The sequence below is a fragment of the Sinocyclocheilus rhinocerous genome, unplaced genomic scaffold, assembly GCF_001515625.1.
Source record: "Sinocyclocheilus rhinocerous isolate Xijiao unplaced genomic scaffold, SAMN03320098_v1.1 scaffold909, whole genome shotgun sequence".
In the NCBI taxonomy this organism is placed as follows: domain Eukaryota; kingdom Metazoa; phylum Chordata; class Actinopteri; order Cypriniformes; family Cyprinidae; genus Sinocyclocheilus; species Sinocyclocheilus rhinocerous.
In genome coordinates, this window is record NW_015666359.1 from 94292 (window position 1) to 120167 (window position 25876).

At 35.5% G+C, this 25876-nt stretch overlaps 2 protein-coding genes across 2 annotated transcripts in view; one reads left to right on the top strand and one right to left on the bottom strand.

Moving 5' to 3' along the window:
- LOC107732229 (WW domain-containing transcription regulator protein 1-like) overlaps positions 1 to 3103 on the top strand; it is a 63647-nt gene extending 60544 nt beyond the window's left edge. Inside the window, exons 5-7 of the mRNA XM_016543509.1 lie at positions 629 to 753; positions 887 to 999; positions 2355 to 3103. Coding sequence (XP_016398995.1) covers positions 629 to 753; positions 887 to 999; positions 2355 to 2536 — 420 coding nt within the window. The 3' untranslated portion in view covers positions 2537 to 3103. The remainder of the gene's footprint in view (positions 1 to 628; positions 754 to 886; positions 1000 to 2354) is intronic.
- An 8223-nt stretch (positions 3104 to 11326) lies between these two features.
- tm4sf4 (transmembrane 4 L six family member 4) lies at positions 11327 to 13406 on the bottom strand. The gene is made up of 5 exons (XM_016543520.1): positions 13144 to 13406; positions 12702 to 12791; positions 12164 to 12306; positions 11892 to 12075; positions 11327 to 11775 (listed from the first exon to the last, which is right to left on the bottom strand). The coding sequence occupies exons 1-5, from the start codon at positions 13315 to 13317 to the stop codon at positions 11767 to 11769; spliced, it is 600 nt and encodes a 199-aa protein (XP_016399006.1). The 5' UTR covers positions 13318 to 13406; the 3' UTR covers positions 11327 to 11766.
- Positions 13407 to 25876: the final 12470 nt, after the last annotated feature.

The window sequence follows — 25876 nt, forward strand, 5'->3', positions numbered from 1 at the left end:
AAGTGATTAATCGCATCCAAATTAAAAGTTTTTGTTTACATAATATATGTGTGTGTACTGTGTATATTTATTTGTATATATAAATAAACACACACACATACAGTATATATTTCGAAAATATTTACATGTATATATTTGTATTCATATAATTTATATTATATATAAATATATTTAAAATATAAGCATAACATATTTTTCATAAATATATACATGTGTCTGTATTTATATATACATAATATATTTGTGTGCACTGTGTTTATTTATTATGTAAACAAATTTTTTTATTTTGGATTCGATTAATCGGGACTAATTGTTTGGCAGCACTAATATATATATATACACACACACACACACACACACACACACATTAATTTACTGTATGTGCCTGACAATCACACTACCTGGAAATACTGTGTATATTGAGTTTATTTAACAGAAGCAGTAAAGCAGTTTTATGAACATTGGCAGGTTTATTTCAGTGACTGAGTGTAAATGTTAATTCTTCCTCTCAGTGTTTCAGTTCCTGGTGGTAATGTGTAACCGTCTCTAATGGTTAACTGCTGACACATGACAGCGATGTAAAGCTGCAAGTGTGTTTGGGTTACAGTGTGTGTTTGTGTTTCTCCAGGAGGTGGCGCTCCGGCAGCTGCCCATGGACTCTGATAATATGGCACCTGTGGCACCAAACATCAGCTCTCCACCAATGACGCAGGGCAACATGCCCAACAACAGCTCAGACCCCTTCCTCAACAGGCAAGTCTGCTCTTTACTCTCTTTAGTTTAATGTTAAAAATGAGTTTGACTTGGTCCAGATCTCCCAGATTGCTCTCTGAGGGTATGAAGTCGTGTTAAAGGCGTGTGTGTGTGTGTGTGCGTGTGCGCGCAGTGGGCCGTATCACTCGCGGGAGCAGAGCACAGACAGCGGGCTGGGACTGGGCTGCTACAGCATCCCCACCACTCCCGAGGACTTCCTCAACAGCATGGAGGAGATGGACACAGGTACAGCACCAGATAAAAAACCATGATAGAGCACGGCATTAGTGTTATTTTAGTTGTTATAGTACAGGGCTGTCCAAACTCGGTCCTGGAGGGCCGGTGTCCTGCAGAGTTTAGCTCCAACCCTAATTAAACACACCTGAACAAGCTAATCAAGCTCTTACTAGGCATAGAAACTTCCAGTCAGGTGTGTTGAGGCAAGTTGGAGCTAAACTCTGCAGGACACCGGCATGGTGGTGGCAGCATCATGCTGTGGGGGTGTTTTTCAGCTGCAGGGACAGGACGACTGGTTGCAATCGAGGGAAAGATGAATGCGGCCAAGTACAGGGATATCCTGGACGAAAACCTTCTCCAGAGTGCTCAGGACCTCATACTGGGCCGAAGGTTTACCTTCCAACAAGACAGTGACCCTAAGCACACAGCTAAAATAATGAAGGAGTGGCTTCACAACAACTCTGTGACTGTTCTTGAATGGCCCAGCCAGAGCCCTGACTTAAACCCAGTTGAGCATCTCTGGAGAGACCTAAAAATGGCTGTCCACCAACGTTTACCATCCAACCTGACAGAACTGGAGAGGATCTGCAAGGAGGAATGGGAGAGGATCCCCAAATCCAGGTGTGAAAGACTTGTTGCATCTTTCCCAAAAAGACTCATGGCTGTATTAGATCAAGAGGGTGCTTCTACTAAATACTGAGCATTTTTCAGTTTTTCTTTTTTAATAAATCTGCAAAGATGTCAACAATTCTGTGTTTTTCTGTCAATATGGGGTGCTGTGTGTACATTAATGAGGAAAAAAAATTAACTTAAATGATTTTAGCAAATGGCTGCAATATAACAAAGAGTGAAAAATTTAAGGGGGTCTGAATACTTTCCGTACCCACTGTATATTAAATACAGTACAACAAATACCACCATGGTGTACATTTTCAGGGGCTTTTGGGCCACCTACCCATGAAATTTGGTATTTATATGCTATACATAATGTATACTTACAGTATATGTTGCTTGTAAAGTTGGTGTAGATACTGTATCGTACATATATGTATGTATATGTATGAAACTCAGTACTTTATACCCACTTAAATGCATTTTTTTTCAATGGTAGTGTTGTGTCTTGCCCCGTGCATTGTTTATCAGTTACATGCTGTATCTCTTCTTGTAGATGCAAGGGATTATTTCTAAAATAAACAGTATAGCATGTTTAACTTTCCCCCTGCCAGTGATGGCCTGAGTTTGCAGACGCCTGCGCTATTAAGGGAATGAACATGATTGTTAGCTAGTTTTATAGATGTTTAGAGGGTAATAATTACCGTTTACGACTGCCAGGGAAATGATGTTTCCCGTCGTCTCGTCTGCAGGTGAGAGCATGGTGCAGGTCAGTATGAGCGTCCCGCCGCAGAGCCGTTTCCCAGACTTCCTGGACTCCATGCCTGGCACCAACGTGGACCTGGGCACCCTGGAGGGGGCCGACCTCATGCCCATCCTCAACGACGTGGAGTCGGTCCTGAACAAGAGCGAGCCCTTCCTGACCTGGCTCTAGACTCACTCACACCACACTAAAGACTTTTTTATATAAATACATATATATTATATTATATATTCAGTCAGCTCTAGTTTCACTTTTTAGGTGTCAGATTCGTTCCCTCACTTCACCACGAGTCGAAGAACAATACCAAAGTGTTTAGCCTGCGAACAAATAAGCGAGCACGCGTCAATCAAAGTGTAGTGGAGGAAGACAAGCGTGTTTGTTTAGTAGATTTGATTCTGACTGTGTTTGTGTTCAGGATGATCACATTGATAGCGGAAACGCCTGAGTAGTGTCTGATCAAGTTTAACAGGCACGCTTGTGTGTTTAACCCGGAGTTAGGGTTAGTCGAGCTTTACCGGGTGAGTCTCACCGAGCCTGTCAACAACGCATGCAAGCTTATTTCCGCCAAGGAATAAAATTATCAAAAGGTAATTGCGACTTTATTCACAATTTTGACTTTTTCTTGCAATTGGGAATTTATGTCTCACAATTCTGCATGTAGTCAGGTGTCTGAAAATGTAACTGAGAATTCAGAGAAAAAAGTTCGAATTACGAGATTTAAACACCCAATTGTAATTTAAAAAAAAGATAGAGTTACGAGATGCAAACTCACAATACTGACTTTTGTCTCAGAATTTAGTGTTTTTTTCGTAATTTTCACTTTTTCTCAGAATTGTTATTGTCCTCTTGCATTATTGACACACTATTTTCCTGTTTGATATTGTATAGCTGCTTTGACTCGATCAGTATTGTATAAAGAGCTATAGAAATAAAGGTGACTTGACTTGTAGTATTTTGTACATTTTCATTAATATTTTAAATTAGATTTAATTTTTATGTTTCCCATAAGTTTTATTAATTTTTTTAGTTTTTTAAAGTTTTAGCAAGTTTTAGATTTTTTTTTTTAGTTATTTTAGTATTTCAACTAAATGAAAATGAGAAATAAACTTAAAAAAACTTCAACTTTAATTTTAGCTAATAATTAATTTTATTTCATTTAATTTAATATTTATTTTGTTTAATATAAAAAAATATATATATTTTTTTTATTTTTAGGTTTAATTCGTTTTGTGGCATTTTGCACTGCATTATGACATGACAGTATTTTCACTTTTTATATAAATACATATATATTATATTATATATTCAGTCAGCTCTAGTTTCACTTTTTAGGTGTCAGATTCGTTCCCTCACTTCACCACGAGTCGAAGAACAATACCAAAGTGTTTAGCCTGCGAACAAATAAGCGAGCACGCGTCAATCAAAGTGTAGTGGAGGAAGACAAGCGTGTTTGTTTAGTAGATTTGATTCTGACTGTGTTTGTGTTCAGGATGATCACATTGATAGCGGAAACGCCTGAGTAGTGTCTGATCAAGTTTAACAGGCACGCTTGTGTGTTTAACCCGGAGTTAGGGTTAGTCGAGCTTTACCGGGTGAGTCTCACCGAGCCTGTCAACAACGCATGCAAGCTTATTTCCGCCAAGGAATAAAATTATCAAAAGGTAATTGCGACTTTATTCACAATTTTGACTTTTTCTTGCAATTGGGAATTTATGTCTCACAATTCTGCATGTAGTCAGGTGTCTGAAAATGTAACTGAGAATTCAGAGAAAAAAGTTCGAATTACGAGATTTAAACACCCAATTGTAATTTAAAAAAAAGATAGAGTTACGAGATGCAAACTCACAATACTGACTTTTGTCTCAGAATTTAGTGTTTTTTTCGTAATTTTCACTTTTTCTCAGAATTTGCGAGTTTACTTCTCGTTATTTTGACTTTCTCAGAATTTGCAAATTTATTTCTCGTTATTCTGACTTTTTTCTCAGAATTGCGAGTTTACTATCAATAATTCTGACTTTTTTCTCACAATTTGCGAATTTACTTCTCATTATTCTGACTTTTTTTCTCAGAATTGCGAGTTTACTTTCAATAATTCAGACGTTTTTCTCAGAATTGCGAGTTTACTTTCAATAATTCGGACGTTTTTCTCAGAATTGCAAGTTTATAACTCGCAATTTCAAGATATAAACTTGCAATTCCAAGAAAAAGGTCAAAATTGTGAGATAAAAAATCACAATTACGTTTTTTGGGGGGAAATAAAAAAGACATTTATATTTCTGGGCAGAAATAAGCTTTGATTAAAAAATATATGTATTTGGATCAATAACAAGAAGTTAATACCTAAAGAAAATTAAGCCCGTTTTTTATAGGACCATTAAGATATTTTGAAAAAATAATTAAGCACATTTGCCTTAAAAACACTAATGCGAATCATGACTGAGAATAAGAATTACAAACAAACTCAAAAATAGAACAATCAAATGTGTTACTGTAATGAGATTTTTTTGTATGACAGTAATGCAAAACGAGTTTTGTTGGTGTTTGTTTTTGATTTAGATGTTTTTAATAGTCAGAAAATCGTAATGGTTATTACGTTTTCATGAGGTTCACCCTGCTTTTTGCCAAATCAGTAGCACAAGTGTGCCTGTCAAAGCTTTACATTGTGACTATATATCCAACGAATAACTATTTCAGATGTGTTTTTTACTCTTATTCCAGTTTAGCTATTTGTGTGAAGCTCATGATGGCATTTGTAGACAAGCGTTTCATATCATATATGTTTTTATGTACTGCTACAGTATTCCTATTTTCTATTCTGTGCTCTTGACATCTGGTGCATTTAATTAGTTTGCAGTTTAGTATTTATCAAGAGCTATGAACTTCTTTTTAAATAGTTTTTAGATTTGTTTCCTTTTTTCAGGAATTTTAAATGTTTTCGAAGCACTACAAATATGCCAATACTGATCTAGTCCCTCGATATCTTCAGGGAATATCTATCTATAAGTATTTTCTGATACCAGAGATAATTTTGCCTTCATTTGGATGATTTTTGGGGCAGACACTTGTTTTTTTTTTTCTTGTTGATTTTAGCACCCCGGCTGAAATCCAGTTCAATATATAAACATATAAATATGTTGTTTTTTTTCTACACAGGTCTAATTTTTGTATTGCATGTTTGATCTGTTTGATATTCATAGCATCGGGGGGTGTATAGACCCACCTCACCGTGACTTCATTATTGTTTATGGTTACATTATAGGTGGGTTATGATGAATTGAAGTGTGTTGGATTTGTGGATTGTGCAGACAGGGTGATTTTTAGTAGCTGTAGGTCAAACTGAGCTCATGACGTCCTTCATTAGGACCGAACGGTTAAGTAGTGGGTCAAAAAGAGCCGATACGAGCTGTTCGCGAACCCGAGTGACCTCAGAGACGTCGGTTTCTTTGGTTTTGGACAACTAAGGATGAGATCGGGTCTCTTGAGTGCCAGACACTCAGCAAGAGGGACCTTTTAATGATTGAAACAATTTTCTATGATATAAACTGCTTTTCCAGAACTTAAATCATGCAATATCCCACAGAATTGAATATATATGGCTTTAGACACATAAAATGCTGGGGTGAGATGAAATCTGGTGTGTCATCTGTACCAGACTTATGTAGCGCTCCACACTTCAGCATGCTTTAGGTTTTTGTAAGATTTAATGTTGGTCACATGCTGGAAAGCTCAGAAAACAAACTGCGTACCACAGAAATATGATGGCGGTGTACTGTACGTGAGAAATGTGGTTGTAACCTCTATGAAATCTCTAAAATTGTCAGTGAAATCAAAAAGGAAAAGAATAAAATGGTTTTATTAGCATGGATGTGTAGCTGTGTTTCTTTGTGAATCAGTCCATTGACTTTGTCTTCATCAGCTGGTGTGGTAAAAACACAATTTATTACAATTTATTCTCATTGCTATTGGTCCCTTGTAAAAAGATATGAATTGTACTGAATGTGCCCTTGTGTATTTCATATCATAAAGGGATTTTTTTTTAAACTGTACTTGCAGATAATATAATATTAATAAATGTCCACCACTTAAGTGTATATACAGTACATCATATACAAGTTTCAACAGAAATTACATTAAAGTATATGGTATTTTAGTTTACCTTAAATACTTGTTAGTGCATTACGCATATTATAACCATAATTCAAAGACAATAGAAGTAATAATGAAAAAACATATAAAAATGTACTCAAATCCTACTCGAGTGGCTTAAAAAGCACTCTAAAGTTTATTTTATTCAATATAAATTTGACATATAATAAATTTTCATTTAATTTCAATTAACATGCAAGGGTCTGAAAACATGTTCTTGTAAAGTTAATTTTTTTATTAAGTACTAGTTTAAAAAGTATGTTAAAGTAGTTATTTTTCAAAAGGGATGCATGAATTTTTGAAGAGCTTTCCTGACATTTTTTTTTTTTTTTTTTGTTTTGTGCAAAAATGGTTACATTATAATCAGCTGGTGTGGTAAAAACACAATTTATTACAATTTATTCTCATTGCTATTGGTCCCTTGTAAAAAGATATGAATTGTACTGAATGTGCCCTTGTGTATTTCATATCATAAAGGGATTTTTTTTTAAACTGTACTTGCAGATAATATAATATTAATAAATGTCCACCACTTAAGTGTATATACAGTACATCATATACAAGTTTCAACAGAAATTACATTAAAGTATATGGTATTTTAGTTTACCTTAAATACTTGTTAGTGCATTACGCATATTATAACCATAATTCAAAGACAATAGAAGTAATAATGAAAAAACATATAAAAATGTACTCAAATCCTACTCGAGTGGCTTAAAAAGCACTCTAAAGTTTATTTTATTCAATATAAATTTGACATAATACATTTTCATTTAATTTCAATTAACATGCAAGGGTCTGAAAACATGTTCTTGTAAAGTTAATTTTTTTACTAAGTACTAGTTTAAAAAGTATGTTAAAGTAGTTATTTTTCAAAAGGGATGCATGAATTTTTGAAGAGCTTTCCTGACATTTTTTTTTTTTTTTATGTTTTATGCAAACATGGTTACATTATAAATGTTTTGGGGTTGAATTTTACAGATTTGAAGATCTGCAAAATCTTTGGTTAATGTGAATTTCCATATACATCACATTTTGTATGTGACCTATTTCCTAGCATGGTTTTCAATAAAAAAAATTAAAATCAGAAATTTATTGGATTGTGAAAAGTGGGCATTGCATAGAAGAGACCGAATAACATTCTGATAAAAGATAAAACAATTTCTTTCTTGCAATGATGAAAAATCACCAGGTACAGTAAATAAATGAAGAGCATAACAGTATAAGTAGGATCATATACTATAATGGCATGTAAATAAAGACTGTGAGAAAAGTTGGCTTCTTCTTTAACCATGAGGCCAAACAATTCTGATGCTGAATTAAAAGTGCATGGACAAAGCAAAATATAATGGGTAGATTATGAATGGGTATATGGGTCATGCCATGAAATCAGTGCCTTTTCCACTTGAAAAATAAATAAATAAATAAAATGTTTAATCACCATTTTTTAAATATCCATGAAATCAAGACACCTTAAAATAACAAGACATTGTATTGTGCCATCTCAGGCTATGTAATTTATTAATTTATGACTATTTTTCTACCTCATGTTTTGGTATTTTTGTCAACCCTGTTACCGACACAAAAAGGTTACTAGATACTACAGTTGTCAGGGATTCATCACAGTCACTTCAGTCGCCATCCAGGATAATCACCCGATCACAGTCACCTGAGTTCTGATCACCCGCACCTGCTGTCACCAATCAAGCCACAATTGGTTTACGGCGAGTGTGAGCGGAATATTAACGGGGCGCTTGCTTGGGCGGTTAGAGGTCCCAGCCGCCCTCGAGGACCTCTGTGGGGCCTGCATATTCTCCAAGCTGGACCTGCGAAGTGCATACAACCTCGTTCGAATCCGGGAGGGCGACGAGTGGAAGACGGCATTCATTAATTCTCCTAGAAAGACTTACCTTCTGTTCCTCCCGCAATCCTCCAACGACTCCTTGGAATCTGTTTCACGATCTCCAACGAAACCGGCATAAAATACTCACCATCAGAACTCAGATAAGAACCCTGGAATGATTCACTGTGTTGACACTCACCTGCCTTTACCTCACCCGTTCCATTCTTTTGCTAATCAAGTCAATAAACCATCCTGTTTTGCACTTACCTGTTGTGTCTGGCCTTGCTTTGTGACAATAGTTTAATTAGAGCTATGTGATAGTTTTTACATATATGAGAAGCATTTTAGTCACTCTTTTCACTGGGATTGTTTCAAATTTTGGATTTTTTTAATATCTATATTTATATTTGTCATTCAGATGACCAAGAACATCCTAATTTTGGAGGGTGACCACATGTCAATTAAGAATATATATATATACATATGTGATAGTTCAAGAACATCCTAATTTTGGATGGTGACCACATGTCAATTAAGAATATATATATATACACAAGACATTTAAAAAAGGACTTTGTCCAGAATAAAATATAGTTGCAGTTACAATGGAAATGGTAACAGTATTGACTGTTACAGAGGAGGCTCCCGTACCGCCCCCTCTGCACCACCAGAGGGAACCATCTCACCATCTCCTGAATATTAACCATCTCTTATTCGGACTCCATTTCCCATCATCCCTCATACCTGGGACAGATCACACACACCTGTACCTCATTACCCACACACATATTTAAGCCGCTTATACACACTGACACTCTGCGAAGTCTTGATTTGTCCTGGCTGTCATTACTGAGCGGTCTACCCGTGTTTGTTTTCCTTGTGTTTGACCTCGACCTGTTTCCTGATCTCCTGACTGTTCTCTGCCTGCCCTTACTCGGATTGTTCTCCTGGACTGTGTTTGCAAGCCGCCTGCCCTGATCTCTCACCTGTGTCATGACTCCATCCCTTGCCTAGCCTCTGCTGTATTGTCTTGTCTGTTATATTCGACCCCTGTATTGTCTGACTATCCCTAATAAAGCTGCTGATGGATCTAAACGCTAAAACTCTAAACTCTGCTGACGTGTCGCAACAGAGACAATGCATGATCCCCCCCCACCCCAGGTCAGGCCTCATAAATCATCAAAAATAGAACATGATAGAAGTGAGAGAGAAACATGCTTGTGTTGGAATCCAAGTTGAGAGATGATGTAACCGCCTAGCAATGATGTCACTTGGATGTACATTATTTTACAAGGGTTTTTTGATGAAGGTAATAGGGCTGACATGAAATCAGGGGACACCAATGAAAAGATTTAAATTTTATAGAAAAAATGCATACTTATGCCAAAAATATTGCTTAACAACGAGACTGTATTTAGAACAATATGCAAATGTGATTTTTATATAATTTTGCCTTCATTTTGCAAATTAAAAGTCCTGCTGAAAAAGAAAAATCATATAGTGAGCCAAAAACTTTAGCTTACCCATACCAGCATAAATGCTATTTAAATTATTTAAAATAATATTTAATTGACTTTTTTTAATGTAATATTGATGTAAGCATACATAGTATTGTTATGTTTTTAAATTGCAAATTTATTTGTTGTTAAATCTATGTTTGATTATTTTTAGGGATGCAAAGGACACCGATTTCGTGGAATAATTTTATAGAAAAAATGCATACTTATGCCAAAAACATTGCTTAACAACGAGACTGTATTTAGAACAATATGCAAATGTGATTTTTATATAATTTTGCCTTCATTTTGCAAATTAAAAGTCCTGCTGAAAAAGACTTTAGCTTACCCATACCAGCATAAATGCTATTTAAATTATTTAAAATAATATTTAATTGACTTTTTTTAATGTAATATTGATGTAAGCATACATAGTATTGTTATGTTTTTAAATTGCAAATTTATTTGTTGTTAAATCTATGTTTGATTATTTTTAGGGATGCAAAGGACACCGATTTCGTGGAATGACCCACATGCAAGTTAGCTTATTTTCCGATAAAAACAAACATTTAAAATTGCAATTATTTAATATGTTTCTGAGAGTGAGAAAACGTCATCCAATAAACTATTTTCTATATTAATTATTAATTTATAATTATGTATCCAGATTCATCATATGTCCAGCAGGTGTCTCAGCATCACCTCAACATGTTTTATTGAGTGAGTTATCTTATTAAAGTTAATCACATTTTACGTTTGCGTTTGTTACTGCTTAATTGGAAATTATATTTTGTGAAAATGCTTGTAATTACACAATGTTGCTGTTGTTACTACAAAAGTGATATTTGCAAAGTCTGCACTATTTGCTGTGAAACGTTTCTGTTGCACTGAGAAACAAGTCCATTCATCATGCAGCCACAAAAAGCCAGATAAAGTAGCTATCGGGAGAAGATTATCAGTAATAAAGCATCAGTCACATATGCATCATAGAGCATAAAGTTAATCATTCCTGTGTGAAGATGAGAGCTGTTACCTATAAACCCATCATAAAATAACATTCCCCTCATAAAACCCCTGATAACACATCAACATCACACTGGCGGAACAACAAACATTTACTTTAGCCAGAAAGCCTTCTCTCAATAATAGAAGTTATAACACTGCATAAGAACTCTTATCAAGTACGCTCTAGTGCGGTTTCAGCTTGCGCATCATGTTATTGCATGCTCTTTGCATATTTAGTTATTTAAAAAAAATGGTGCAAATCATCTTCAGCAGGCCAGCTGTTGTTTATGAAGTAACCCTGAACTCTCCAGAGTCTGTCAGGGTGCTTCCCAGATCCTCTCACTGTCCCTCCTGCTGCTTCCTGTTTTCTCCGAAAAACAAAACCTTGCTGAGTGAGACGGAAAAGCGCAAGTATAGCAACAAGGACAGCCATGTGGTGCTTTTTAAATCAAGAGTTTATTAAGTGTCAAATATTCTTTTACTAATATAGCAATACATTTCAACCAATTTCCTGAGATAAAATAATAAAAATCGTTATCTTTTATAAAATATTCCATATATTTGCACGTTCCCTTAATCCATCATGAAAAAAGACTAAATACTTGTATGAAAATAACATTCTCCTACAGTTTGAATAAACATTCAATATTCTTTTTACTATGTATCAATACACTATATATCAATATCCTATATCTATATGAAACATCATATATAGGCTATATATAACAATATTGCTGTATGTTGCCTTCATAAGCCATCAGCCGTCAGGCAGATACAGCAAACACGGAAGAAAACAACATCCATCTGAACAGTATAAATACAAATCATGAGGTGAGAAACTGTTGAGAAGTACAGATATGGATGTATGATCAGTCCTGAAGAGTCATTGATCCAAGTCCATTCCGAGTGGTTTAGGAGCTCTGCGGGAAAAAACACAAGGCTACGTTATTTCAACATGTCAAACTAATGGGGAATTTCCATCAATAAGGCCTGTGGGTGCTTTATTGTTATTGTTATTATCAGAGTTTGTGCGTACCCCGCAGCAGCCGCAGCAGTCTCCACAGATGGTGCCGATGAGCCCGTTGATCACCTGGAAAGCACACAGACCGATCTGAACCAGACCAGTGGCCAGCAGGATGCAGAACAGGGTCAGATGCCACGTGATGATATCGCCCGGACCCGTACATTCACTCCACAGCGTTCTGTTGGACAGGTAGTTCCTGAAAGGAAGAAACCAGGCGACATGTGTTAATCTTACAGCTACTGGTTTATTACTTGAGTCTTATTCATTTGATAATAAACACGCACCCGTCGACAAATGGGTAAGAGGCGTTAACTTGTTCTATGGTAGTGAAGCACTTGGGCCCGTGATTAATGGCCAGACAAGACACAATAACAGAGTAACCGGCGCCCACAGCTCCAGCCGCGGCGAACAGAATAGAGCTGAACATCTAGATGAAAACAAACCAAATGTGAAACACAAAACATACAGATACGACTTCCTGTTAGCTTTACTGTGTCTAATCTTGCATATTAGAATGTTTCTTCCTGTTTCTTTAATATAATGGTGCTTTGAAATGGCATGTGTTGCAAAAATCGCTTACAAGCAGGGTAAGAGTAAGAATATAAAAACGCAAATTTCTAATATTTTGCTCAGAAAGGCCTTTTTTGGTGGGAATTCGAAAATGTTTCAGTTCTCATGTCAGATATGCATGCATGTATGTACCAAGAGCTTCTTAAAAAAACACAACAAATTCCTCGCGTGTTTGCGCACACTTGCTGAATAAAACTGATTCTGATTCTGAATTCCCAAATGGCGGGAATAACGTGATCCTTGTTTTCTCACCGCGAAACGTTTTCCGCAGCTCTCATTCCCACAGCAGCCGCAGCAGTCGTTGTTCTTCAAGCCCAGGAAAACCAGCGCAGGGAAAATCATCTAAACAAAGACCAGCTCGTTACTTAAAGGTGAACGCTTGCCTATAAGGTCTTTTCTCCAATTAATAAAAGCCTTAAAATAAAACAAAAACAGTGAAGTACAAAATAAAAAATGACAAAAAATAGCTATAAAAAAAAACAACAACTTTAAAATACTAGCCTAGATACAAAAAAAAAAAAAAAAAAAGTTCGTAAAACATTCTACGAAAACTGTTTCTTTAATGAACTAACAGAAACTTTTTTTTTTTTTTTACAGAAATTTGAGCTCAAATTAGAGTTATTTGATACTGATAGTCTTTTGTTTTACTCTGTTCCTCTTACGAGAAGTTACTTGCATTTGCTCATCCACTCACCACCACACCAGATCCCAGAATTCCTCCAAAGTAAAAGACTTCTTCTGTGATGTCGCTGCTCTCATCGGCTACTTTACCACCAGGGAAAAACAGCATAATGTTGCAGATGACACAGATGATGGCCAGTGGGAGGAGGGTTATCCCCAGGCATTTGGCGAAATTTCCAGAACACATAATTTAGTCTTTGCTAAAGTCAAATACAGTCCTAAATAGGGAGCGCGATGGGTCTGGCGTCTCTGAGTCCTTTGTTCGGGTTAGGCGTCCGTTCCTGTGCTTGTGCAGGTGAGTATCGGTGTGTGGATTTATACTCTCCTGCTGCTGTGATGTCAGTGATGGGCACCTCTCTGTAAATGTGTAACTGTGGTGTGTCCTGCACCTACAGAGGTGCGTTCATCTATCAGACCCCTCATACTATCAGCACTGAGTCACTGCGGCCTCACCTTTACATGCAACACTTGATCATGATCCAACAGCAAATAAAACATTTAGACACATCAATGTACCATGAACACATATGATAATTTGACAAAACTTTGGATGGTAAATGGTGTGGATGATGCTCTTTTAATAATAATCTTTTGTTGTGCATCAAAGAAGTACACTTACAGTATTTTGATCTGCTGACTAACATACACGTTAAATACTTTGTACTAATTGTAACTTTTAGCTACAAATATTCTTCATTACAAATGCATTTAAATATGCTGTCATTTCTATTGACACATACATTGTATATCTCAGTTACCATAAATGCTTGTCAATACATTCAGCAGTGCACTTTAACTATATTTCCAAGACAATGGAAGTAATTCTGAAATTACTTTTAAAGATGTACTTAAGTCCTACTTAAGTGGATCAGAATACTCTAAAGTTCAGCTAATTGCTTTTAATGCAAATCAAATGCAATCAATATAATATATGTTAAACTATTATACTTTTCTTTTGTTTAAAATGCATTTAAAAGTTCGAAAACATTACATTCATTTTTTTTAAGTATGTACTTTTAAAGTATACTATTTCTGTAATAAGTGTTTTTAAAAGTAGGCTGTAGTGTACTTTTATTTTTCAAGAAGAGACAGAAGAGACGGCAAGAAAGAGGCGAGGTGGATATAATAACAGCCGCTGTAACTTCATTAACAAAAACAAAGAAGTTATTCCAACATGAATCCAGTCCATAGGAGAAAAACAATATAACAACTTCACATCAAGCAAGGAGTACTAAACTGAGGGCTTAAATATACAGGGAAAAAAACAAACTGAACAAGAAACAGGTGCACTAATCAATCAGTAACTGTGACAACAAATGAGGAAATGAACACAGGGAACTGAAATGAACATATCACAAACACAGAAGGAAAACTAACAGACCAAAGGGGTATTCTAAAAAGCAGGTTATGTGACATACCCGGGTATGTTTGAGGATAAGCGAGCAGATAACCTCAGCTTTCGGTTCCAAAATCGGAGGTTACTTTCAGGGTATGTAAGTAACCATAGTAACTTGCTCTCTGAAGATAACCTGCGGGTTACGTTCCAGGGTTAGTTCACTTCAGCGCACGTGTGATCTACAGACGAGCCTTCAGTGGGCGTGACAGATAGCGCACAACATTATATAATATTACAATATGTAATACAGCCTATTATATATATATATGATATGATATGTTAATGATGAAGCGCTAATACAAGTAATAAAGAAGGTAATATATTATTCTAATATGGTTATTATATTCATTTTATTGGCATATATAACAGTTATCTGTATAAATTATTACAGCTTTCACAGAGCATAACTTCTGTACAAATGTTTACTTTGACTTGACAGGCCAATAAAGATTATTTTGTAGGGCTTTACAGCCCAACATTTACAGGTTTTTAACTAAATTTTAGTTTCCAGTGGCAAGGCTTTCTCATTTGACCGTTCGCATCGAGCTTGATTGACAGGCGATCTGAACAATCGGCCTCCAGAAGCAGCTCAAGGAAAGTTGTTCACTTTCAGGCGAGTCACCAGCTGTGTCCAAACACCTCATGAAATTGTGCCACAAAGCTGTCGGGCGATTGAATGATAGGTCCAGCTTGCTGCCATATTGTTTTTGCCCATTGCAGCGCTCGTCCTGTGAGCAGAGACAGAATATAGGAGATTTTCACTCTTTCAGTGGGACAACGACGGGACTGCGAGCCAAAAACACCATTAACGGTGTCAAAGCTAACATGAAGTCATCTCACACATGGATCGGCATTTTCTATAATGTCTCAATTCTAAATCAAAATGCATATCTGATATGACTTAATATATAATTAGCATCAAACAAACAATATAATTCATATTCTCAAGGATTAAAGATTAAACGAAAAAAAAAATTAAAAATGATTGCACAACCATCAATTAGGTGACGATATGCACTAAGCATGTAAACGACCATTGAACAAAAGAAGAAGAAAGAAACAGCATGGCGTGCTTTTTCTTAGCGTCCGTTTCCATAGTGACTCGTCGATTCGTTGCTCTGTTGTGAATGTCTTGAGTCTTAACCAGGAACATACTCCGAGTTGAATGAACTTACTCCCAGGCGCGTTTTTGGAACCACATACCTCGAGTAAGCAAGGTTTGGGGTTAATCAACCGAAAGTTCAGGGTTTAGCGGACGGTAAGTTAACCGTGCTTTCTGGAATACACCCCAAAACTAAATAGACATAAATATTTATGTTTCTACTATTAAACTTGCACACATATAGTATTCATCAGACCCAGTTAAAACATACATGATGTCCCATACAGCTTTCACAGAGCATAACTTCTGTACAAATGTTTACTTTGACTTGACAGGCCAATAAAGATTATTTTGTAGGGCTTTACAGCCCAACATTTACAGGTTTTGAACTAAATTTTAGTCTCCAGTGGCAAGGCTTTCTCATTTGACCGTTCACATCGAGCTTGATTGACAGGCGATCTGAACAATCGGCCTCCAGAAGCAGCTCAAGGAAAGTTGTTCACTTTCAGGCGAGTCACCAGCTGTGTCCAAACACCTCATGAAATTGTGCCACAAAGCTGTCGGGAGATTGAATGATAGGTCCAGCTTGCTGCCATATTGTTTTTGCCCATTGCAGCGCTCGTCCTGTGAGCAGAGACAGAATATAGGAGATTTTCACTCTTTCAGTGGGACAACGACGGGACTGCGAGCCAAAAACACCATTAACGGTGTCAAAGCTAACATGAAGGCCTTATACTGATGGTAATGGACTAACGAAATCCAAATTCAGTTTTTACCACACCAATGTTTTTATGGACCCTTGAACTTTGCATATTATATACAGGTGCATCTCAATAAATTAGAATGTCGTGGAAAATTTCATTTATTTCAGTAATTCAACTCAAATTGTGAAACTCGTGTTTTAAATAAATTCAATGCACACTGACTGAAGTAGTTTAAGTCTTTGGTTCTTTTAATTGTGATGATTTTGGCTCACATTTAACAAAAACCCACCAACTCACTATCTCAACAAATTAGAATACTCCATAAGACCAATAAAAAAAAAAGAACCAAAGACTTAAACTACTTCAGTCTGTGTGCATTGAATTTATTTAATACACGAGTTTCACAATTTGAGTTGAATTACTGAAATAAATGAACTTTTCCACGACATTCTCATTTATTGAGATGCACCTGTAATTACAGTTAAATCAGCAAAGTAATTTCACGGCCACATGATGGATGCATTAAACTCTAGTATTAAGCCCTCGTTAGCTTTGGTGTTCGAGAAAGGATTGGGAGCATTTTCTGTTGTGGCTGGATTCCACAGTGTTGTTATTTTATATTTGCTTTTTAATGTTCATTGTGTTGTGCACTACTGGGTCACAGTACTGAGACCTTCTAGGGAAGAAGGTTAAGAAGTTAAGAAGTTGTTCAGTGATGTATAACGATAAGAATATGAAGGGAAAGAGATGTTCTACGTGACATGAAATAATGATTGATTTTCACGTTTTTTTTTTGCGAATTTCTAAAGTTTTCCAATTTGTCAATTACTTAGGGAGGATTTATTGAACACCCTTAAAAATATGGCTCCAAAAACTGCTCAACAGAAGAACCATTTTGGTCCCCTAAAGAACCTTTCAGTGAATAGTTCTTAAAGAACACATTTTTTTTCACACTATGAACATTTTTTTTAAGTAATTAACCTTTTACTCCCTTCTGTGGAACAGAAAGGTTAAACCAAACTGGCTAAAGTGTTCAGTCATGTTTTAGCATTTGCATATCCATATGTGTGTCCAATCAAATGCTCTCAAAAATGAAAATGTCCCTCCCACCCTTCAAAATGACCAGAAACAACTTCCTGCATTAAAAGGAAATAGCATCTTTAAGAGTCTATAAGTTGGATCATGTGGACAGGGTTCTGCCAGTATATGAAGGAAACTTCAACATGCACACATTGGCTAAAATAAAATAGGACTTGATCATGTTTTCAATATATCCACTGGCGAGGCTGAATAACAGCTCACCCCTGTGACCCGCCACACCCTGAATATCCTCGCCTCGATTCTGGCTGTTCATTCAGTGTATGGTTGGCTCAATTCCCAGGGTCGCTCCATGGAATATCTGCATTACTTTTGTAGGAGTTTCCCCTTTCATTCGTCATTCCTCTCAGCACAATCTTTCAAGAATCTTTTAATCAAAAAAAAAAAACACCTGTTTTTTTCTCCATGAACTGTGTAATGGTGGCATTATACTCTAAATACAGTATGTTGTTTTTGTATGAGGATTATACTGTATATATCATATAATTCATAGAGTTAATAATTTATGCATTTAACAGACACTTTTATCCAAAGTGACTTACAGTGCATTCAGGCTATACATTTTTTACCAGTATGTGTGTTCTCTGGGAATTGAACCCACAACTTTTTGCGCTGCTAATGTAATGCTCTACCACTGAGCCACAGGAACACTTATCTTATTAACATTTATTTATAGGAGTTATTTTATTGTTATATACTATTATAGTATTTAATAATATTTCAAATTACAGTTTCTATCATATAATAGTTGTGTAATAGTTATAGTTTTCTATTACTATTTACTATTATGTCTATTAAAACTATAGTTTTATAGTGTTCAGTTTTCATCTTAATTTTAGTAATTTTGTCAAGGTCTTGTTTTATGACAAGTTTTTTGTAATTTTTCTATTTCTATTTCTATCTATATTTCAGTTTTAGTAATTTATCAATTTATTTTTAGCAATGTTATGTGCTTGTCATTTATTTATTATTTAGCTTGAGTTCAGTTTTACTTATTTATTTATTTCCATTTAGTAGCTTTAATGCTTCAGCCTTCATTTATTTCAGTTTAGTTTTTGTTTAGTTCAAGTTTTCTAAAATTGGTCTCGAAGGGCTTCCCCAGGATATTTTAGCACTTGACTGAAAGACTGTGGCCATTCTGTGCTAGGTTGGGGATTGAACATTAACCATCATCCACCCAAACAAAGTGAGATGATAAAGTTATCATCTCATTCAGAACAATTGTTTCTTGAGATGATGATGACCCTTACTTTTTTATGATGACATTTAGTTCATAAATGTGTAATAAATACGACACTGTGTGTATTACAAAAGTTTTTCACATTGCTGTTTTTTCTATAAATGTAATAAACAACTTGAGGCAATTAATGGCTTATGTCTTTAACAAAACATTTAGTTGACATAAAATATCAAATATGTTTGACAGCATTTTACCTCATAGTGAACCCACCATTTTTTTTTTTTCTGTAGTCAAAAATCTGTGATGTCGAACGTTTCATCTGACCCCTTTCAACCTTGCTTTGTGAATCTAAATAAAGTATCCTGATGCCATTATATGACCATATAATAATACGTTATTATGGTCTATAAAAGTGTATTTCATTTGAACAGTGTGTATAGTTGGAAGGGTTGATTGTGTAACATCACAGCGTCACAATCTGAACTTCACACATCTCGTCATCAGACCTGATCACAGAAGTACGCTCAGACCATTCCCCATTTGTAGGGTGTGTCGTCTTCAATGACCAATGATAAGACTGACAGGTCCAAAGGACTTCTCTGTAACTCAAATCTTATCAGAGGTGGGAGGGAAGTCCATAGTAAATCAATGGAAAGGTTGATGTGCATGACTAAAATGCATGTGTGTTGCCCAGAGCAACAGTTTTCATGACAGGTTAGTTACTTATTGGGATAGTGGATTGGGACACACACTTGAAAGTATTCACTCACACAAAACTCACATGATTACATCATCAGTATGTACCCAGCAGCAAATCAGTTTATTTTTACTCTTTCAGTAGATGGGAGAAAAAAAAACACAGAGGAAATTCAAATCACAGTTCTGTTAATGTGAAACAGATATAGCACACCACATTATGAGAGGAGGTAAATGTATTTTGGCATGTTCATTTGTTTGTGGTCTTTAAGTTGGACACAGTGAGCAACAAACAGAAAATATATGTGGACACATTGAAATAAAGAGACACAGATACATACACAAAAGTCTTCTCACTGTTATCAGTTATGACACTAGTAAAACGTCAGACCAACCCATTTATGATCACCATAATTATTACGCATTGTTGAAAGCTTAAAGGATTTATCTAGCATATGTCAACGTTGAGGGTGTCCAATATCACAGACACTTGTTAGTGGTACATTTTGTCACGTTTACCACAAAACACTTATGATTAGTCTATTAATTAAGAGAATACTATAGTGTTTCTTTACTGGTTTGCTGCTGGATAGAGATTTGAATCAGACAGTTTCATTTGTTTGAAAATGTATTGGATACAATTGAATAGAGTCTTTGGCAAACCCTATAAAATCAGACCTGTGACCTGTTTTTTACAACACACCAATCAAGAGCTTTTCTATGTCCCATCATTTGGTCACAGAATGACAGCTATCTCATTATGGGTTTTAAAGATACCTGTACAAAAAGAGGATAGGAGGAAACTTCTATATAAAACAGATCAAAAACATTACAAAACTCCTTTTCATTATTATGAAATCCCTATGATTGGGACATTTGTCCAAAATAATTAAATTAAATTAAATTAAATTAAATTATTTAAAAAATAAAAATATAAAAAATAAACTTTTCAAATGGCAGTAATTAAACTGCTTATGAAGAAACCACAACAGAACAGTTGTCGAAGTAATAAATGACAATCATGGGTGAATCAGACCCTAATGATTGCAACGTTCTCATGAACGTCTGGAGAATTATGTTGCAATAATTATAGATGTAAACTAGCCTGATTACATCCTACCATGTCAAACCTAACATAAGTGAAATATGGTGTGACCCAAGGCTCTGTCTTAGGTCCTCTTTTGTTCTCCTTGTACACTTACATACACTCTCTAAAGTCACTTTTAAAACATGCTGCACCAGTTAGTCTGTTAAAATCATGCCCATATATCATTTTTAAACAAAATGTATATATTTAAAACATTATAACATTGGGAAACTTATCCTGATGTTCACCAGCTCCTGTGCCAGCTTCATATCCTATACTTACACTGAACCAAGCCATACTGTCTACAACTACAGCTTATGCAACTATATGAGCTACATAGTTTTGTGAGTAACTGTAGCAACACAAAACCTGTGGATTTCAATCCTGGACCTGGTTACAGGGATTTCCCTCTGTTCAATCATTATTTGCTCCTGAGCTGCACAAATATTCTCAGGTCACTCCAGTGGATTTTTCTCAAATTACTGCTAGATACTAAGCATCAAAAAGCTATAGATCAGCTATGTAATGAGCAAAAGAGCACACATTCAATTTATTTACTAAAAGAATAAAATTACTGTCTTAGGATCCTGACAGACATGGCAATAAACAGTTTAAATAAACCATAAATAATGGTAAATAAAAAAAAACTAAAATAGATAGAGGTAAAGGTAATACGTTTAGTGACAAGCTCAGTAGCTCTCCATTAGTCTTCATTATTCTCTTATGCGCTTTAATATTACTGTTAGCACACAGTACATACATACTAACTGCTGTGGTATGTTGATATATTCTAGCTAATACCGACTGTGAATAATGTGATTATTTGTCAGAAAATATGTTCAAACGTGTTCTGTCTTTGTCTGTCTGCGGGTGCTGTGCAGTGCCAGGTACTGTGCTTACATTAGATAGTATTGTTTGCTTATCCCCTTCTCCACCCATGTGATCTTTCACTTCTGACGCTGTGATAGGATGCTATTTAGAGGAGACGGTGAGAGAGGAACAGCAGTGGTGGGTTATTACCTGCAGACTTTAGACTCTCGCTTTGACGCAAAGATGTGATGGGGAGTATTAGAACAATACTTATATTATGTAATTGATTTGTTTATGAACCGAGTAAGAATTCAGTTCCACAACAGGATCCACAACTATTCAACATGCATTGTTGTGAGAGGTTTCACTTACATAAGCAGAATTATGTGTTTCTCAATTGAACTGTGTCCAGAGGATTGAGTCACAGGTGCTAATACAAGCTTGAGACTTTGTTTTTCTTGCTTAATATGAGTCTGTTTGACCTTTAGGGCTGAGCTGCCCTCTGTCCACAGGGCCAGGAGCATGCCAGCACTCCTACAGGAAGTGACACGATGCATTTGTCTATAGTGGACAGGACGGAATTTCCCACTTCTTTGCTTACATTAGCTTCACATGGGCTTTGGCACTCAAAAATGTTTTCCTTAGTTTGTCATTGAATTTATTCCTTTTTATATACCCTTGTGAAAAAAAGTAGTACACTTAAACTTATTACAGAAAATAATATACCGTAAGACAATATACTTTTCATTTAGACATTACATTTATGCAGGCATGTGCACACATAGACATCAAAAGGGGCTTGAGCACCTGCCCTTTTTCTTCCTCGAGAGAGAGTGCCCTTTTTCTAAGGAGCTTTTTTTTTTTTAAATAAATAAATGAATATATGTATTATGTGTGCGTGTGTGTGTTTCTGTTTGCGCACAGCTTTCCCTGTAAAACAAATAAAAAAATCTAAATATCAGGTCATGTCGGGAAATGTTGAGACTCTGTCGAGCTCCGATGCCTTTCTTCCCTACGCGTCTCTGCACACGGCACGCAGCACAGCAGTGTAACACACAGTGATCGGCACATCGCAGACAGAGAGGCAGAAGTGAAGCCCTCCCTCTCTTTCCAGTTGTGTTTGTCTTGGTGTGGAGGTGAGTGGTGATGAACAAAAGACTTAAGCTATCTGTGCCTCGAATTTACAGCTAATTATCCAAAAGACAAAAAGTAATTATAGATATTATAGAACATTATAAACACTATTATAACAGCCAAAGAGAAACTTATAGTTATAATGTCAAGGGTCAAGAGGCCACTAAAGCAAACACTATTCACCAAAACGGTAAGTTGAAAAAAAAAATCATCTAAACCTTAATTCTCAATAAAGAACTTCTGTTTTAGATACTCCAGAAATAAAGTCAGTCTGTTTAGTAATGTGTGAAGCTGGTGATGCTGTTTGTGGAGATGATTAATCATCTTCTGCTGAGATCTTGAGAGATTTAATGTCTTCTCTTATTTCAGTTGATTTCATCTAAGGCTGTGACTGAAGTCAGTTGTAGTTCTTGTGTTTCTCTTTTCTTCAGTGATTCTGCTTGTTAACAGCAGCTGTTCATCACTAAAGCTCAATCAGCACTTAATTAATCACTTAATTATCTCATTAACTTTTACACTGCTCCAGTGTTACTTTAACACTCTTTTAGAGTGGGACCATATATGCTCCGGGCAGTGTTAATTTAACACTCTGGATTTTACTGTGTAACATTAGCATGTTACTAGCATGGTGCTAGCATTTTATTTGCATGATTAACAAGATACTAGCATGTTTCTAGCATGATTAGCATGTTACTAATGTTGTTAACATAATTAGCAAGTCAATAACATGTTGTTAACATGAATCTGGAATGATTAGCATGTTACTAGCATGGGGTTATCATTTTGTTCACATTATTAGCAAGTTACTAACTTCATTTTAACATGATTAGCATGTTACTAGCATGTTTATAGCATGATTAGCATGTTACAAGCATTTTGTTAGCACACTCAGGATTTTATTGTGTGAGTGTGAGGGAATTAAAATAAATTGGTAAGTCAGAGTTGTGTTAATATGTTTAACGTTTTGTTTAGAAATAAGATTACAATAAATATGAGAAGTGCCCTTTTTTCCACTTTGAGCCCCTGCCCCTCAAAATGTCTGTGCACGTCCCTGCATTTATGCATTTGGTAGATGCTTTTATCCAAAGTGACTTCAAAGTGCACATTCAAATTTTATTGGTTCAGTGCAAACTGAGTCAAATGTTTTCAGACACTTGACACTTGAAACTTGATATGTTTATTGCCAATAAAAGAATAGTTACTTCCTATCTTGTAAATATGGTTAAAGTACTGCTGAATGTACTAACAAGCATTTATGATGAACTAAAACACACTTTAATTTAATTTCTATTGAAACTTGTATGTCTCCTATTTCAATGTATTTGTAACACTACAGTTAAAATTATTTCAAAGCACTTTACATGAGCTTTATTATGATAGTCAACACATTAAAATGCATGACAAAAGATTATTGGGCACACTTTATTTTAAGGTCTAATTCTTGCTATTAACAAACCATTAACTATGACTTTTGCCTCAATAAACTTCTAATTTGCTGCTTATTAATAGCTAGTTTGGTAGTTATTAAGTTGAGGTATTAGGTAGGATTAGGAATGTAGGATATGGTCAGGCAGAATATGTGCTTTATAAGGACTAATAAACAGCCAATATGTTATTAATAGCAACTAGTTAATTGTGAGAATTGGTCCCTATACTAAAGTGTTACCAGAGAGATATATATATATATATATATATATATATAATTTGTTTGATGATCTGAAACATTAAAGTGTGACAAACATGCAAAAAAATAAGAAATCAGGAAGGGGGCCAACACTTTTTCACACCACTGTATATAAGCAAAAAAGAGAGGGATTTTTTTTCTCAAAACATTTAATTTCTGGATAAATAAAGACATATATACAAAGGATGAAGATTAACAAAAACTGCTAATTCTTTTCAATGGGAGTATTGATGTGAATATGTTGTGAGAGAAGCAGGTTCTGAAGCTTAGCCAAATATCCTAGTTGCTTATTAACTCTTTGAATGAATGCTTTGTTGAATTCATCCTGGTAGTGATCTAACCAGTCGTCAATACGTTTGTGAAATGTTTTACCTATGAGTGCTTTTTTTCATTGACCGCATATGGTGTTGGATGAAGTAGAGGAGACCGAAGGAAAGACTTTAGGTCATATCCTGGTCACAGTAAGATTTATAATCTATCGTCTACACCGTTTGTGTACGATCGCCCCCTCTCTCTGTCTCTCGTCCTGTATCTGTAACAGAACAAAGGTGCTATTTTCTGTCTGGACAGTTGTTGTGGTAAAGTCAGGCCCAGGCGAGAGGGGCCGTATCATACCGTAATCCACCCATGTGAATGCAGGCTTTGCTGAAACCACATGGCCTCGTGCAGGTAAGCACATTACACCATCAGATCCTCTTGCAAATTTCAAGCTCTGAATGCTGAATGCTCTTTTAGACAAACATGACTTAAATATCTTTAAGTCATCTTTAAATACCAGTAACATCATGTTTAGATGTTACTGGTAAATGAAGGGTTATGTATGGAAGCCCATTTCTGCCACTGAATAAAAAATATGACTTTTTAGCTCACAATTCTGACTTTTTTTCTCAGAATTGCGTGATACAAACTTGCAGTTTTGACTTTTTTTCAAGATATAAAAATATAAAGTCAGAATTGCGAGATAAAAAAGTTTATTTCTCAGAATTGCAAGTTTATATCACGCAATTCTGACTTTATAACTCGCAACTGTGTTTATATCACGCAATTCTGACTATATCTTGCAATTGTGAGTTTATATCTCAGAATTGCTAGTTTATATCACGCAATTCTATATCTTGCAATTGTGTTTATATCACGCAATTCTGACTATATCTTGCAATTGTGTTTATATCACTCAATTTTGACTTTATAACTCGCAATTGTGTTTATATCACGCAATTCTGACTATATCTTGCAATTGTGTTTATATCACGCAATTTTGACTATATCTTGCAATTGCGAGTTTATTTCTCAGAATTGCAAGTTTATATCATGCAATTCTTACTTTATAACTCGCAATTGTGTTTATATCACCCAATTCTGACTTTATAACTCGCAATTGTGTTTATATCACGCAATTCTGACTTTATAACTCGCAATTGTGTTTATATCACGCAATTCTGACTTTATAACTCGCAATTGTGTTTATATCACGCAATTCTGACTTTATAACTCGCAATTGTGTTTATATCACGCAATTCTGACTTTATAATTCGCAATTGCAAGTTTATATCTCACAATTATGAGAAAAAAAGTCAGAATTGTGAGATATAAACTCGCAATTGCGAGGAAAAAAAGTCAGATTTGTGAGATAAAAAGTTGCAATTACCTTTTTTATTTTTTATTCAGTTGTGCAAACGGGCTTCCATAGTTATGACCCTGAACATGGAAGAAGGAATCCGTGAGGTATTTTAGCATAAAAAACTGAGAAGTAAGAGAAGATGTTTACAGGAAAGATGGGAAGAGGAATTCTCATAAACTGAAACTGAATTGACCCCAAACCTTCAGCACAAACCACGCAGAGCTAAAGAGTAAA